This window comes from Apus apus, chromosome 1 (assembly GCF_020740795.1).
Source record: "Apus apus isolate bApuApu2 chromosome 1, bApuApu2.pri.cur, whole genome shotgun sequence".
NCBI lineage: Eukaryota > Metazoa > Chordata > Aves > Apodiformes > Apodidae > Apus > Apus apus.
This window is the reverse complement of record NC_067282.1, coordinates 25449747-25466641: the sequence shown is the minus strand read 5'-3', so window position 1 is coordinate 25466641 and position 16895 is coordinate 25449747. Positions and strand designations below refer to the sequence as shown.

General features: G+C 37.3%; 1 protein-coding gene across 14 annotated transcripts in view; it reads left to right on the top strand.

Moving 5' to 3' along the window:
- SUPT20H (SPT20 homolog, SAGA complex component) overlaps nt 1-16895 on the top strand; it is a 35121-nt gene that overhangs the window by 13531 nt on the left and 4695 nt on the right. For 9 of the 14 annotated variants that reach the window (XM_051638948.1, XM_051638974.1, XM_051638939.1 and 6 more), the window contains exons 13-21: nt 120-191; nt 1107-1264; nt 4397-4429; nt 6525-6642; nt 8621-8729; nt 8961-9122; nt 10848-11160; nt 12236-12390; nt 14768-14823. In XM_051638948.1, the coding sequence (XP_051494908.1) occupies nt 120-191; nt 1107-1264; nt 4397-4429; nt 6525-6642; nt 8621-8729; nt 8961-9122; nt 10848-11160; nt 12236-12390; nt 14768-14823 (1176 nt within the window). The remainder of the gene's footprint in view (nt 1-119; nt 192-1106; nt 1265-4396; nt 4430-6524; nt 6643-8620; nt 8730-8960; nt 9123-10847; nt 11161-12235; nt 12391-14767; nt 14824-16895) is intronic. The other 5 variants (XM_051638983.1, XM_051638966.1, XM_051639017.1 and 2 more) reach the window with 3 other exon arrangements.

Genomic DNA, 16895 nt, shown 5'->3' with positions numbered 1-16895 from the left:
TTTTGAAGATTAACACATCAGCCACTGTTAAAAACAAGAAACTGTGCTAGGTTGACTTTAAAACTCTGGCCCAATATGACTATTGTTCTTTCTTTCCTGATACCTTCATTTTCTTTAAGGTGGAAAAATACGCCAAAGTGGAAAAGTCTATCAAGCCTGATGACTCTCAACCAACTGTCTGGCCGGCACATGTGAGTAGTTTAGACCTTTGACCAAACTTCTCTGTCTCTAGTTAAAAATGTGTCTTATTTGAATAAAATCAAAGTAATGTGAGAATAATGTTCCTTCCCCAATTTAATGAATCCCCTATGTGTTATTTAGACACAAAAGATTGCCTTAGATACCTGTAGTTCCATACAGTGCAGTATGCCATGTGGTCAGTCTTGTAATTTCCTCAGTTTTTCCAGCAGTACCAGGAAAAGCAACTTCAGTCTCCCAAGTAACGTGCCATTGCTGTGTAGTAAAGAAAGCATAATAATTTACAGGCAGCAGTACCCTGCTCAACAAATTGCTTTCTTTATTCAACTACTCAAAGATTGATGGAGCAGAGCTTTTGTTAAAATATTTGGAAAGAGCTTAAGTTATATGAAATACCTTTTTCTGCAATGTTTAAGCTGAACCTTAAGGTTTTTGGCACAAATTACATTATTTGATAAGTAGTAGTAATTTATTATAATTGGCCATAAGTAAATCCATAAACTTGCCTCCAAAGTTACCAAGAATTAATCTTTATTAAGAGCATCTACCATGTCTTTGTAGTTTCATATTAGCAAAAAGTAATGCTTTCCCATTAACTTAATCTTCATCTCCAGTGTTTTACGTGAAATGGGTTTTTGCATTGTCATAATTACATTAAACTTTTGATGTTACCCAATCTGCCTTTCCATATCCAGCATGATTGTTCAGGGTTTGCAATATTTTTGTATTTTTAAGATACAACTCTTTAGATAACTTCTTAAATTACTTTCATTTTAGTTAATGCACCCCTTCTTACAGTGTTTCTTGCTGTGTTTCTTACTGTGATGTACAGAACTGGCATATTTTACTAGCTATTTGTGTTACTACTTGTTTAAAACTAATTTGGTTTTCTTCTTCTCTCTTTTTAGGAAATAAAAGATGATTATGTGTTTGAATGTGAAGTTGGTAATCAACTTCAAAAAACAAAACTGACTATTTTTCAGTCCCTTGGCAATCCCTTGTACTATGGTAAAATTCAGACACTCAAAGGTGATGAGGACAGTGACAACCTAGTTACTCCATCACAGTAAGTTACATGCTCTTTTAAATTGTGTTGTGATCTGCTAGATGAAGGAAGATGAACTACTTATTTTCAGTTATGAGAATACTTTAAAACTAGAAATCTGTTTTGAGAGTTTTGTTTGAAAAATTCAGCTAATGAACCGAAAATGTGCTTAACAAAAAACCCAAACCAAAATGTGACCAAACAACCATCCTATCTTAAATGTACTTCTATGTTAAATATGCATTTTTTTACATTAAAGATACATTGTGTTTGTTGTTTTGTTTTTTTTTAAAAAGCACAAAAACCCAAAAGCAATTGTAGCGATGCCATGAGATTTTGTGAGCAGACTTTTTCAGTGTTACTCATAATTTTGATTGTTGTTAAAATGTGCATGATACTGTGAAAACGAGATTTTATTTTGTTTATCCTACGCAAAGAAATTTAGGCTAAATAAATTACAAAGAAAAACATGAGCTCCTAAGGAGCTCCATCATTTTGAGTTATTTTTAATTACTTGGAATCTGCTGTTGTTGACTGTGGTTCTGCAAAGGTTCTCTATTCTTTGCTTTTTTTGTTGTGTGTACTCAATTCTTTTTAGGAAGGAACTTTTGCAGCAGAATAAACCCTATAAATTTCAGTGAGCAAGGAGCTCATTGGAGCAGTGAGCCTGAGCAAACTTCGGTTCTGTTCATGAAAGTTATTTTTATTGTCTAGTATCTAATTCTTATTTTTTATTAAAATCTTCTGGTTTAACCCCAGCTGGCAGCTAAGCACCACACAGCTGCTCACTCACTTTCTCCCAGTGGGATGAAGGAAAGAATCAGAAGGGTAAAAGTGAGAAAACTCATGGATTGATATGAAGACAGTGTCATAAATAAACCAAAAGCTGTGCACAAAATTGAAGCAAAACAAGGAATTCATTCAGTACTTCCCATTGGCAGGCAGGTGCTCAACCATCTCCCTGAAAACAGGGCTCCATCACATTAACAGTTACTGGGAAAGACAAATGCCATAATTCTGAATGTCTTGTTTTCCCCCTCCTCCTTTCCTTGTTCTTCCTCCAGCTTTTATTGCTGAGCATGTTGTTATATGATATGGAATATCCATTTGGTCAGTTGAGGTCAGCTGTCCTGGTAGTGTCCCCTCCCAACTTGTGTACCCACAGCCTACGCAGTGGTGGGGTGGGATGAGAAGCAGAAAAGACCTTGACACTGTGTAAGCACTGCTCAGCAATAACAAAACCATCTCTTTTTATTATTAACACTGTTTTTATCACAAATGCAAAATGCAGCCCCATACTAGCTACTGTGAAGAAACTTATCTCTATCCCAGTCAAAACCAGCAAAAACTGTCAAAACCATAGTAAGCTCAGGATATGTGGGATAAAAGTATGGATAGTGAGGTGGATTAAGAACTGGCTGCACAATAGAGCTCAAAGAGTGGTGGTCAATGGTGCAGAGTCCAGCTGCAGACCTCTAACTAGTGGAGTCCCTCAGGGATTAGTGCTGGGTCCAGTCGTGTTTGACATCTTTATCAATGACCTTGATGTCAGGACAGAGTGTCTTCTCAGCAAGTTTGCTGATGACACAAAGCTGGGAGGATTGGCTGATTCACCTGAAGGCTGTCCAGCCAGAGTTGGACAGGCTGGAGAGCTGGGCAAAGAGGAACCTGATGAAATGCAACTAGAGCAAGTACAGAGTCCTGCACCTGGGAAGGAACAAAAAATTGCACCAGTACAGGCTAGGAGGTGACCTGCTGGAGAGCAGCTCTCTGGAGAAGGACCTTGGAGTCCTGGTAGACAACAAGTTATCCAAGGGACAACAATGTGCCCTTGTGGCCAAGAAGGCAAATGATATCGTGGGGTGCATTAGGAGTGTGTCCAGCAGATTGAGGGAGGTTCTCCTCCCCCTCCACTCAGCCCTGGTGAGACCTCACTTGGAGTATTGTGTCCAGTTCTGGGCTCCCCAGTTCAAGAGGGACTGGGATCTGCTTGAGAGAGTCCAACGGAGGCTACAAGGATAATTTAGAGATTGGAACACCTGCCTTAAGACACCTGGGGCTTTTCAGTCTAGAGAGGAGAAGACTGAGAGGGGATCTAAGTAATGTCTATAAATCCATGAGGTCTGGGCATCAAGAAGGCAGGGACAACATCTTTTCACATGTGCCCTGTGATAGGTCTCCTTCTCTGGAGACTTTCAAGACCTGACTGGATGCCTTTCTGAGTAATCTGCCCTAGTTTTTTTGGTCCTGCTCTGGCAGGGGTGTTGAACTCGATGATCTTTGGAAGTCACTTCCAACCCCAAACATTCTGTGATTCTGTGGTTTAGTACTGATCTTCCTTGAACTGCACTGCTACATTACAGTAACAAGGCTGGGCTGAGTCCTGGGTTTTTTTTTTTAAATCACTGCTCTAGTCCATTGTTTTTAAGATGCTACCAGTTGAATTTCATAAAAACTTGGATACTTCCTCATTAGAAAACTGCATCATATGACGTAACAGGTGCAGAAGACATTTTTGTTCTGCTGAAAGGAAAGCAATGTTTTTTTGAGATAGAGAAACAGAAAAGGTTTGTAGTGTTTAAAAAAAATCACTGAAGTAGCAAGTTTGCAAGACATAAGTATTAGGCAAAAGATAAATGCTTATTTAGGAGTTTTTGAAAATAGTGAGGAGTCAGAATTTGTATAAGTGAAATCAAACAATGGAAACTAAATTTTATTTGTTAAAATATTACAGGTGGGGCTGTTCTTGACATTCCCACAGGGCGCTTATGTTTATGTTTCAGTGTGAGCATTGATTTATGTGTTGATTTGTAGGTAACTTTTCCCTTAGACTTTTTACAGTTGTAATTCTGTAGCAGCTACTTCCATTTTTTGAAAGTATCAAATACAAAGCTTCTGTATTCTGCTTTTTGCTTTGCAGGGAATTTACTCTTAAAGGAGACCATATTAGACCATGTGTGTATATTTTATATATAGGTATGAAGCCAAGTTTTTATTTCGAGTACTCAGTCCATTAAATGGATGCAGTGTCTTTTATTTTCAGCAGGTCTGAAAAAACAGCAGCACTGACTTTTGTTCAAAGTTTTGTGATTACAAAAACGTTATTTTAGTCCAATCCATGACTAAAAACGTATTATATATTTTACATTTCAGGTTCCTTATTGGCTCGAAGACTGATGCTGAAAGGTAAATTAATAGAGTGTTTGCAACCATTTGGCTTGATTTAAAATAATTAATTTTGTTCCTTTTAGCCATTAGGACTGCTAATGTGGTTATGGAAAGAGATGCATATCAGCTGAGGAAAATAGTCATAGCAAGAAGTGTAGTGTAGTGGGCTATTTCTGTATTTAATAAGCAAAGAGGAATAAAGGAAAGCAAATATGTGAATACAGCTTGTTCCACTACCTAATTTTCAAGCATATTGTTAGTTACTGGCGCATTTATTCTTGATTACACAGGTAATAATACTGTTCTGAGAGCACTTAAGAGGTATTTCATCTAAACATTTTGTATGGTAAATTAGCGATCATGGAAGCTGTCAATTTGAACTCTTACGTGTAATCTAGGACTTGTATGTATACAACTTATTTTTGTGTGTCGTGCATTGCTTGCTTCAGAGACTTTCTTAGAGAAGCAAGTAACAAGGCAGTTTTACAGTATATGTTAGTTGTAGAATGATTATGAGTACAATTCTAGGATAACTGAGGCAGCAAAATAAGTATTTCTTCAAGTGTTTGTCAGTGTGCATCATGTTAGATACCTGCTTGAGCATATGAGCACAGAGCCTTTTGTCTCTGTCAAAGCCAGTTGTGGTTTTGTCTTTATAGAAGAGCTCAAGGTGCTGTACATCCCAGAGCTCTTTCAGCCCCCACTCTCTTCTTACATGGTTGGCAGGGGAGAAGAGTGCTTGAGTTGGTCAAAAATCAATAATGTTCTTTGGTTTAATAGGTAGTTTTGATTTAAAAACCTCTTTGCTTAAATTCTCTTGTTTGTGCTGTTAGAGACTTCTGATGTTATGCTGTCAGCCGAATTGGGGGATTGGTTGGCTGAAAACTAAAACAACAATACTACAAGAGTTCAGATTTAACTGGGATTGTGTTCCTGATAATATTTGCCACAGGATTGCACAAACCCTTCAGTCAGAATAAGCAGCTGGGTTTTGGGGGCAAGGACTAGAAGAAGCAGTAGAGGAGGAGGAAGGGTAGGACCACCGTTTTGAGTACATGGCATTTTATTACTCCAATTCAACTGTAATTTTAAGGCAGTCTAAAACCTAATTGCTGAAAAAATTACACTGCACGCTTTTCTCTGCCCTGTGTCTTGGGGCCCTTGCTTGTGTCTGCATTAGTTATGTAGCAGCATATTGGATCAGTGGTATGCCAAAATGAAGTGTACTACATTGCATTTAGGTATAAGCTAATAGAAACATTCCAGCAGTTTTTCACTGGGTTTCAGTATACCAGACTATTAAGCAACAACAGGTCTTCAGCTTGATTTTCAAGTCACTTTGTATATTCTGCTCATGTTTGTGAAACAGTATTCCCTCAACTTAATTATCTCAAATTAGTAGAGATGTAGTATTTGATTTGGTGGAACAGTATTTTAAACTTGTTTGCCTGATGTTGTGGATGCTTTAAGTTCCTGGGTATGTCACTGCTTGTTAGTCTCATAGAGTAAGACCTGGCTATCCTGGTGCTCAAAGTGATCACTTTTGATGTGGTACCTGGGTGACAGTATGGACCTCTTAGTACAGCCTTGCTTTCAGAGTCCTCATCTGACATAGACCTCAAGTTAAAGGAGGACTGCCTGTTCCACAGGGAGCATAAGCAGAGGACACAGCTTTATAAAATATTCTGTACCCATGTGAAGGGGATGGGATCCCCATTGACTGACATACCAAAGAGTTGCAGTTGCTTTGGGGAAGGCAACTGTTAATCTAGCTTTGCATATTTCTCCAAAAGAGTTTTTCTTAAACTTGTTTCTTAAACAGACTATATTTTGCATTAGCGAAATAAAAAGTTATCAAAAGAAAGTTAAAAAAATTAAAAATTGAAGTAAAGAGCCCAGGACCACAAAGTAGAAAGTTATATAGAGATACAGATACATTTTATATATGTACATATCTATTTTATATAGATACATACTTACCCAATATATACTTAGCTATAAAACAAGTAATATATGACTAGGTAAAATATATACCATTATGTGTTTATATATATGTATCTACTTTGGAAGTTCAAAGTTGTTAATCTTTTTATGCCCTTACTGTTTGTTTCAGAGTGGTGAACCAGTATCAGGAGTTAGTACAAAATGAAGCTAAATGTCCTGTGAAAATGTTTCATAATTCAGGTGGATCAGTCAATCTTAGTCATCTTTCTCCAGGGAAGGAAATGGAAGTGAGTTTATCAATCTATACCTTTCTTTTATTTGCATTTGATTATTGAATTATTAGTATAATTTTTGCTATCCACATTTAAAAGTAAAATAACCTAAAAATTTCATTCTGAATAAATTTTTAATGCTTTTTTTTGTGCTAATTATTCAGACTAAGTATATTTGAAAAGCTAGAGGAGAGCTCTTCTGTTCTCACTGTGTTCAAATGTTGTGTCTTTTAGGCATGTGTTGTTGTTTTTTTTTTCTTTAAGCCATGTATGCTATAGTTAGCTCCAAGGTTTTGTTGTATCATTTTCCCCTGTTCAGATGAACCCTTCACACTATAGTAAAATGCAGCTATGCATTTTGTTGAACAGGTCAGTAAACACAGAAAGAGATGTAGTAGCTGAACTACTTTTCTTTTACCTTTAGAAATTATTAAAAATATTTTATCTTTAGTTTGAAGATGAAAACTTAAAAAACAAAAACCAACAGCAAACCCTTTCAAGTGCATATGTTTGTATGCACACATCCAGTAGAATTTCCTCCATTCCCAAATGTTCATGCCCGTTGGCGTTGCCATGCTTTACTTGCTGCATCTTGCTCTCTTTGTCAGATTCAGTACTCAAGTGGTGAGCTGTATTTAGGCTCCTGCTAGTAAATGAATTTTGTGTCTGTTGGGCTATTTCCTTTGCTACATCCTTCCCCTAAGTACCTACTTTCAAACTTCAGTAACGTTGCTCTGAAAGGTATTTCTTGATGGCAGCCAGAAGCAGCAGAGACCAGCAGTTGCAGAAAGGAGTATGAGTGTATCTGTATGTGTGTATATGCACACAGACATATGCAGACACCTGTATGTGTGTATATGTATTAAAATTATAGAATAACTTAGGGTGAGAGGATGCTTCTGGAAGTCAGCTTGTTCAGCTGTCCAAGTCTGCACTGAAAGCTGGCAAAGCTAGTTGATTTACTCTGCTTAGTGATCTATTCCTCTTGAATGGATCATTAGTCTTTATTTTCAGAATGAAGAAAGCAGTTTTTAATAGTAGAAGAAAAAGATAATCCTCAGAATTTTCCTCAAAAAATTCTTTCTTATAAGCAAGCAATTAGAAACATGTTGAGGAAGCTATCAAAAAAGTTGATTCTGCACAGTTGTTAGCTCATTCACATGTAATTTAGTCTCCAGCACAGAAATATTCCATGCAGTATATTGAGAGCCTCATTTTCTAGTTTCAGTAGGTTTTGAACTGTATGTTTGCTTTCATTTATCCGTCACCTGCTTTATAGGTAAAAATATATAGACTGTAACTGTAAACATGTTTCACTGTGGAGTCTTTTGACAGTGTCAGTTGTTGCAAATACGCATTTAGGGTCAGTTGTGAGTGACTGAGAACTACTTGATTAACTCAAGTTAACTTTAAAGACAACCCAATAAGTAGGCTATAAAAACAAGCAAAAAGGGAGCACCTTTCCTTCAAAAATATGAAGTTCTGATCCCTCTGAAGTCAGTAGGAAAATGTGTATTGAATTCTGCACATTCCGGATTTTCTTGCATGTATTTAAATTCCTATTCACAGGATCAGGAAATCTGAGTTCTCCAAAATCCATTTTGGAAATGGCAGATATATACAGATGGTGAATAAATTAAATTTATAATTTTTCCAGTAAGACCAAATTGTCCTTTTATTTAAAATGCATCTGTCACTCTTGAATTTCCAAAAAATACTAAGAAGGATTTCAGAATTGTAGAGAAAAGTGAAGCTCCTGAATTTTTTTTGCTTGGTTTAAATTTTACTGACACTTTCAAGCTACTTCTTGATGGTAAGCATTTTAACTTGAGAGTCAGTCAAAGGTTATATTTTTAAAATAGATGTAAATCTGAAATGTTTGAAAGGAATTTTGTAATGGTTTTGAGAAAAGTAATTCCATTGTCTTTTCTGTGAAATATGTGGAAGCTCACATGATTGCTGTGGTGTAGTGTTAATTTCTCTTTCCTCCTAGCAGCCAGAAAGTATATCAGGCTCTGTTCAGTCTTCTGTATTGGGGAAAGGTGTAAAACACCGACCTCCTCCCATCAAATTACCTTCAAGTTCAGGAAGTAGCTCTTCAGGTAATTATTTGTTGACTTGGGCATCTCATTTTCTGTGTTCTGTTTATTGTAAAATACCATTATATCCTTTTAGTAAAGATTTAATAATAAAAAAAATGTGGTGTCTTATCTGTGAAAAGAGCGTAATTTTGTTAATTTCTGGTGATAGTGTTCACAGAGTTGTATCCTAGCAAATATCACAGCTAACATCTACTCAGAGAACAATAATGTACTTTAATTATGCTTTTTCAGGTAATATTTTTAGTCCACAACAGTCAAGTGGCCATCTAAAATCCCCAACTCCACCTCCTCCTCCTTCTAAGCCTCCTGGTCTTTCTCGGAAACAATCTATGGATCTTAATCAAGTTAGCATGCTCTCTTCAGCTGCCATGTCTCCTGCGAGCTCTTCACAAAGTGAGTCACGACCTAAATTCTCCATTAAATCTTAGGCTTTTGCATAAATGCTTCCTGAGATAAACTTCTTAACCTGTGGAATGATGAACCTTAAGTGTACAGTGTACCCTAAATTGTATAAGTTGTGCAGCTTTAGGCAGGTCTCTTGTTCACTGTATGTATTTTATGTTTATTGTAACTGTGTTTGTTTTTTCTGTATATATGTATGCACCCTTTGTGTATACGTTTTTAATACATTTTATGCAATTAGTATGATCGCATTTATGAAAGGCTGGTAGATGATGTGATGAGATAAAATTCCAAAGTGTAGATTTTTTTTTTTCCTCCAGTGTAAAAACAGTATGTTAGATCAGTCTGCCTTTACATAATTTAAGCATCTGGTTTTTTTTAAATGTTATAGGAGCTGGTGCAGTTGTATCTCTATGTATGTATATAATCTGATCAGTCCCAAGGTGGTGATACAATAAACGATAAGATGATTTTTTAAAACACTCCTGCACTGTTTTACAAATCATTGCTGATTGCAAGTGTGGTGGTGATGCTGCTGCTGCTAGCACCGTATTCTCAGGTGTTAAAATGTAAATTTCAGTACGTTACATCCTAGGTTAAGTATTTTCATTTACACTGACAAGATCATTTTAATCATAGCTATAGATCATAAACATGCGTCTTGAGGCATTTCATGAACAGATTTATACAAAAAGAATTGGTAGCTGCAGTTTTTCAGGTTTTTATGAGTAATTGTATACTGCATTCCAGTATCCTGCACAGTATTATAATATTATTTTTGCATTAAATAGATTAAAATCTGGATAGCTCAAAAGGTTTAAATTTTTTGCCTTCTTGTTTTGCACAAAGAAAAAAAGAAAACTTATGAAATAAATTTACTTTGTTTTTATGTTAGGGCTGTTAATGTGTTAATCTGCTGCTCCCGGTTGTTACTTTGAAGGTCTGGTCCCAGCAACAGGACGTTCATTTTTATTTCTTTCTGCAGGACATGAAAGCTAAAAAACAAAACAAAACAAAACCCCAAAAACAAAAAAACTCCCACACTCAATCGTTTTGGGTTTTTTGTTTTGTTGGGTTTTTTTTGTTGATAAACTGTGCTTACTGGATCCACAACAAATATACATGGTACATTTAAGCAGAAAGAATTACACTTTTGAAGATGCAGTATTATCCTCTCATTCTTAAAGATTTTTATTTGATCAGAAATTGGCAAATGGGAGCTTAGCTATCTAATGAAATGTATAGCAACCCCATGAGTATTAAAATAGTGTATGTTCTTTGAATCTGTTATTTTCCATATGTTTTTAACACGATGCTGTTGTGCAGGGAGTGCATATAGACTCTATGGATAACATTTTAGGACAAAAACATTCATTAGGTTAAAACAGTCAGTAAGAAATAATTTTGTTTTTATATAAGTATTTCTGAATGGAGTTATGACTTAATGTGTGATAAATTATGGAAGAACTTAATGGAGAATACAAAATAGTGTACAGTTTTAAGAAATTAAGGAAGGAGAATAGGATTTCTGTGTGATTATACTGCATCCTTAACAATGAGTGCGTGCTGCAACACTCGTGTCATGTAGAAATTAACACTTGCAGTCTAAAAATGGAACAAATTGTCACTGCTAAATAAGATTCCATTAACCTTATTATACAAAAAGGACTGGCCTTTTATAACAAACTGGCACTTTTTATTTTTCTCAATGAGCAGGGTCTGGAACTCCTAAACCATCTACTCCTACTCCAACCAACACCCCTTCATCGACCCCACACCCTCCTGATGCTCAGAGCTCAACTCCTATTACCCCCTCTGCCACCCCTACTCCCCAAGATTCAGGCTTCACCCCTCAGCCCACTTTGTTAACCCCGTTTGCTCAGCAGCAAATGTCTCTGAGCCAGGCACTGCCTGTAATGACCATTCCTCTTTCCACCATGGTAACATCCATTACTACAGGAACAACCACCACCCAGGTCATGGCAAACCCTGCAGGACTTAACTTCATCAATGTAGTGGGCTCTGTGTGGTAAGTTTTTTGTTATGATGGTTTCTTAATTTGCCCTGGGTGGGTTGGTTGTTGGGGCAGTAGGGTGGGGAAGGTGGGAATGGTACAGGGCTTTGCAGCATCATTCAGGATAGATATTTTTCAGGATCTGCAATACAAAAACATCATTTACTTTGTAATTATGAAGTGAAAGGCCACTAGAAACTTCTTGTATTTCTCATCTCTAAGGCACCCACTATCAGAATATTGAAAAGGTCTCTTAAGAAAATTGTGTTTTCAGTGTTTTGGATGCATATAGTAGAATATCCTATGGCTTAACCTCAATTTAAGTGGTTTCTCAGGTTTTGCTCTGTAAGTTTGAAAACTTATTCCACCTCATCTCTGATATAATATCATACGCAGACCACTCTAAATGAAAAATGGAAATAGATTTGATATTAAAGTGCCTGTGATTGAAAGGCTGTATGTAAAATACAAGAAAACAGCAAATCTGCTCTCTAACACTGTAATGAAACATTGAGGTTAAACATTCTTTGATCCTTGAAACTCATTTTGTGGTTAAAAAAAATACTGCTGTCAGTAATAGATTGTACGGTGTAACATGCACTGCTTTTTAGACTAAATTAAATTCTGTAACAATATATGAGCAGTAAGACACACAGTGTGCTTCAATGCCAGTATCAGACACTTGCATTACTAATCCAAGGTGTTGAATAGTTGATCACAGTTGATTAGAGACATCTTTTTATAGTGCAAAAAGAAAACACAAACCTGTTTTTTTGTGAAAGCACAACCATTTTCAAGTTAGTTGATCTTTCAGCATTTCTGAAATAAAAGAACCACTTGTAGGTTGTGTTTTCTTTCTGTAGATTATACCAAAGAAAAAAAATGGCATATGCCAAGAACATGAATATATTTGTTATGTATTTGTTATGCCCTAGGCATAACGATTTTTTAAGCTGCCTTGATGCTTTATCCATAATCCCATTTATAACAAAGAATTTATTTACTTGTCATAAGACAGAGGGCAAAAATTTAGTTACTCAGATTTGCGTGTACCACTTGGGTTTGATTTGTTGTCTTTCCTCTTCTACAGTGGAGCACAGACACTGATGAGTGGTTCAAACCCAATGCTGGGGTGCAACGCTGGTGCCATAGCCCCTGCAGGTATAAATCTGAGTGGCATTTTACCATCAGGAGGTCTGGTATCAGGGGCGCTGCCCGCTGCAATGCAGTCTGCCTCTCAAGCAGGTTAGTGTGAACAAGTTGAAAAGCCACCCTGCTGATAGGGACAGTGTGAAAACATACCGTGAGAACAGTGGACAAAAGTGGCCATTGTATGAATAGGTTGTGTATTTGATGGCTGGAGCTCAGGAACATATTTTTGCATTGAAAGAGTATGCTATGTTTGTGATGGTTTGAAATTTATTTTGGGGAGCTAGATCAGGGAAACATTCTCTAAATGTGGATTGTTTGGCATGCTTAGTTGGAAGTTTGAGTGAAACTCCAAATTCAGATGCAGTGTTGCTAATAGGGACTGCCAGGGAAAGAAAAAAAAAAAAAAAAGCATGACTGAACTTAGAAAGAGGTGTTGCTTTTTAAACGTGTGGGTCATTTTATTGTATTACTGGTACTGCTTCAGTCTAGTAAGACAATTAATTAGTTCCTTCTCACCTTCAAATATGACTGTAAATCTCTATGCCTCAATGTTCACAGCACTTAAATTCTTTGTTTATTTTTTCAGAAAAAATAACAAATACCAAAAAAACCCTAATGTATGATTATGGAATCAGAAGTATAGAAGAAACTTCAAGATTCCCATCCCTTACTCTGAGGCAGAGTCCAATCTGTCTAAACATACTGAACCAATGCTTATCTAAACTGATTTTAAATACCTTCACCAAAGAAGATTCCAGTCTCCCTTGATAAGCTGTTTAGAGTGGTTCATTAACCATACAAAATGTTTCCTTCTAATTGCATTGCATCTTCTTAATTGCTATTAATTTTTTTTTCTCCTGTTCCTTGCAGACATGAAAAATAGTTGTTCACCCTTTCTCTTTGCCTTCTAAGTATCAAACATGCTGTCATGTCCCACATTTGTCTTCTCTTTCTGATAGGTCGTTTTTTTCAAATCTTTCATAATCCTGTCACTCTCTTCTAGACTGTCCAATTTGCTTACATCCTTCTTAAAATGTGATAACCAAAACTGGACACAAGCCTGAGCTTGGCTGATTTACCACAATGGAGCACAGCAGAATAAATGCATCTCATCTCTTTCACAACATTCCCGTTAACATTTCCCCAAATGAGGTCTGCCTATTTTTTATTTGTATTTTTCACAACAGCATTACATTAACATAAGAATGGCTTTATTTGTTTAGGCCAAAAATCCATCCGATTTATATTCTGTCTCTGACAGTTGCCATTAGAGGATACTTAGGAGAGAGTTTCAGATGAGGCAAAAGTGTGAAGTGAAACATCTGTTGTATACAACTGTACCTCTTCTGGCATTCTACAGCTTTGAGACTTTCTCAGCTGAAGACTATCCACGTGGATCTGTGCTTAATATCCTGTGCTAGACTTCTAGTCTGTGGATTTATCTAATTGGTTTTTGAACCCATTTATATTTTTGGCATCTACGGCATCTTGTGACAGTGAGTTTTATAAATGTAAACTGTGTGAAGAGGTTATTTTCTTTTGTGTGTTCTATAGTTTGTGATTTGGATGATTTTGATGTTTGTGACTTGCTGTAACTTCGCACGTCCTTCCTTGCTGTGTAGACACAAAGCTAGTTAAAATTTTGTACTTGTTCATTTGTCTTTTTTTAATTCAATGTTATCGATTTTTGGACCCTTTCTTCAGTTCCTTAGGATCACTTCTAATTCTAAATCTGTCCTTTCAAGCACAATCAAACTTTACCAGTTTGGTGTCACAGATTTTACATGCTACTCTGTTGCCCACGTAACTGATGGGAGTAGTGAGTGGAGCCAGGCAGACCTCTGGGGGATTCTGTCTGACAGTTGCTGTTCTACTGGAGTTTTGTTTTGGTTCTATATCTAACTCATAGCATACTACATATACATCTTTATATTAGTATAGCTTTGGAGAGTGCCATGTAGAGTAATGCCAAAAGCTCTGCAAGTCAGTTAGATCTTGCCAGAAGCACTTGAGCTGCTGTGAGCAGTTGCTAAGATTATGGGTGGGACTGTTTTCTGGTAATGATTGAGAAACTGACAGCCTGTTACTTCATTTAGCCCTTGGACATTTCTGGATTTACTGTACAAACAGTAACACTTTTTATAGCCAGAAGAATAACTGAAGAGTAACTGCTGTGGTATTCTCCACATTCACCTTTGTGTAAGTGCATTAGCAGGTTCTAGGTCATGGGGTATGGTGTTCAGCAGCTATAAGTTTTCTTCCCTATTAGTCAGCTCTCTTTAACTATAACTGTGAACTTGTCAAGATTAGGGGAAAATGCAGCATTCTATTAAGTACAAAATTGAAATTTGCCAGTTTTCCAGCTTCCAAAAGTTTAGAAAATATCCCAGTGGAAAGATGCATCGATTGCAATACACATATATAGTTAAGTAAAGATTTCCTACTAATAAAAAGATGTTTTCTTTAACAGGCAGCACCTTTGGTTTGAAAAATGCATCAAATCTTCGGCCCTTAAATCTTCTGCAGGTAAATAATATTCTTGGACACAATAATAATGATAATACTTTTCTTTAGCGACATGTTTAGTGCTGCTTACTGCATTGCCCCCCACAGATCTTTGAAGCCAGTTTATAAAACCATTTACTGCAAATTGTAATTGCTTGTTTAAAACACTTAGAAGAAGAGAAAAGAAGCTACTTCCATAAAGAATCCAGGTAGAAATTACGTTCTTAACTCACAACACAGCAGCTTGTTCTCAGTAACAATCTAAAAATGCTGACATTTGAATTCAAGAGATTAGTCTGAAAATGCAATCTTCTATTTATAGGATTTGTCTAAGCTTTTATTGCAAATCATTCTTTAAACTGAAGTTATTATTTTAAAAATACAAATCAGTACATTAGAATCACTCAGGGGTTACATACATAAGACCAAAAAGCTGAGCTGAACATGCACAGGTAGGTCCAGTAGTAGCTTTACAGAGCTCCTGGTAATGGAAGTAGAAGTTCATTTAAGATAGGGAGTTTAAAAGGCCTATCAATGTCTTCTTTCCACTAAGGATACATACAACTACAAACATGAGCAAAGGTGCATGTTATGTCAGGGCTCCAGTTAAAAGTAGAAGAGGAATTGTTTGTAGAACCAAGTGTAGTTCCTGGATCTTGAAGTCAGCTGAAGTTACAAGGCCAGAAGTGTGGCTTCAGTGGTCGTGGAATCATAGAATGGTTTGGGTTGGAAGGGACCTTAAAGATCATCTAGTTCCAACCCCTCTGCATGGGCAGGGACATCTCCCACTACGCCAGGTTGCTCAGAGCCCCATCCAGCCTGACCTCAAACACTTCCAGGGATGGGGCATCCGCAGGTTCCCTGGGCAACTTCTGCTAGTGTTTCACCACCCTCACACTAAAGAATTTCTTCCTAATATCCAACCTAAATCTACCCTCTTCCAGTTTTAAACCATTCTACCTTGTCCTGTCACTACATGCCCTTGTAAAAATTCTCTCCCCAGCTTTCCTGTAGGCCCTCTTCAGGTACTGGAAGGCTGCTGTAAGATCTCTCCAGAGCCTTCTCTTCTCCAGGCTAAACAACCCTAACTCTTTCAGCCTGTCTTCATAGGAGAAGTGCTCCAGCCCTCTTAACAACTTAGTGGCCCTCCACAGGACTCACTCCAGGAGTTCTGTGTCCTTGCTGTGTTGAGGGCTCCAGACCCGGACACAGTACTCCAGGTGGGGTCTCACAAAAGTGGAGTAGAGAGGCAAAATCACCTCCCTTGACCTGTTGGTCATGCTTTTGATGCAGCCCAGGACACATTTGGTTTTCTGGGCTACGAGTGCACATTGCTGCCTCCTGTTGAGCTTCTCATCAACCAGCACGCCCAAATCCTTTTTGTCAGGGCTCTTCTCAATCCATTTTCTACCCAGCCTGTAATTGTACTTAGGATTGCCCTGACCCATGTGCAGGACCTTGCACATGGCCTTACTGAACTTGATGAGGCTGGCATGGGCCCACCTCTCAAGCCTGTCACAGTCCCTCTGAGTGGCTTCCCTGCCCTCCAGTGTGTTGACTGCACCAGACAGCTTGGTGTCGTCAGCAAACTTGCACTCAATTCCACTCTCTATGTCCTCAACAATATGTAAAACAGATGTCAAAACAGATACTAAAAATGTTGCACATGCTTCAAAGAGTTAATACCAGTAAAAGATGAGCTGTAGCTCTGCTACTTCCTTCTCACACTGCTGTACACACTCCAGAAACATGGAAAAGAGCAGGCACAGGAGACAGTTAATGCTAGAGTGGAGCTCTTCTATAAAATTCAGTGCTTCTGTTTGTATGATTTCATGCTGAAATACATCCTTTCAAGCTGCCTCTGCCACTTGTATAAGCCAAGAATAATTTGGCTGAAATTGGTGCAGTTAAAGCTGGGATAAAGTTGAGGAGTCAAGACAATTTCACTTTAACATTTTTTTGCGTTGGACCTAGCAGCTTGTTGACTGGAAGCATCTATTAAAATTCAGAATATTCTGAAAGTTGGAAATATTAAACAGTTCTTTTGAAGACCAGCCTTTACATTCCCAGTATCAGTACAATCTCTACTATTT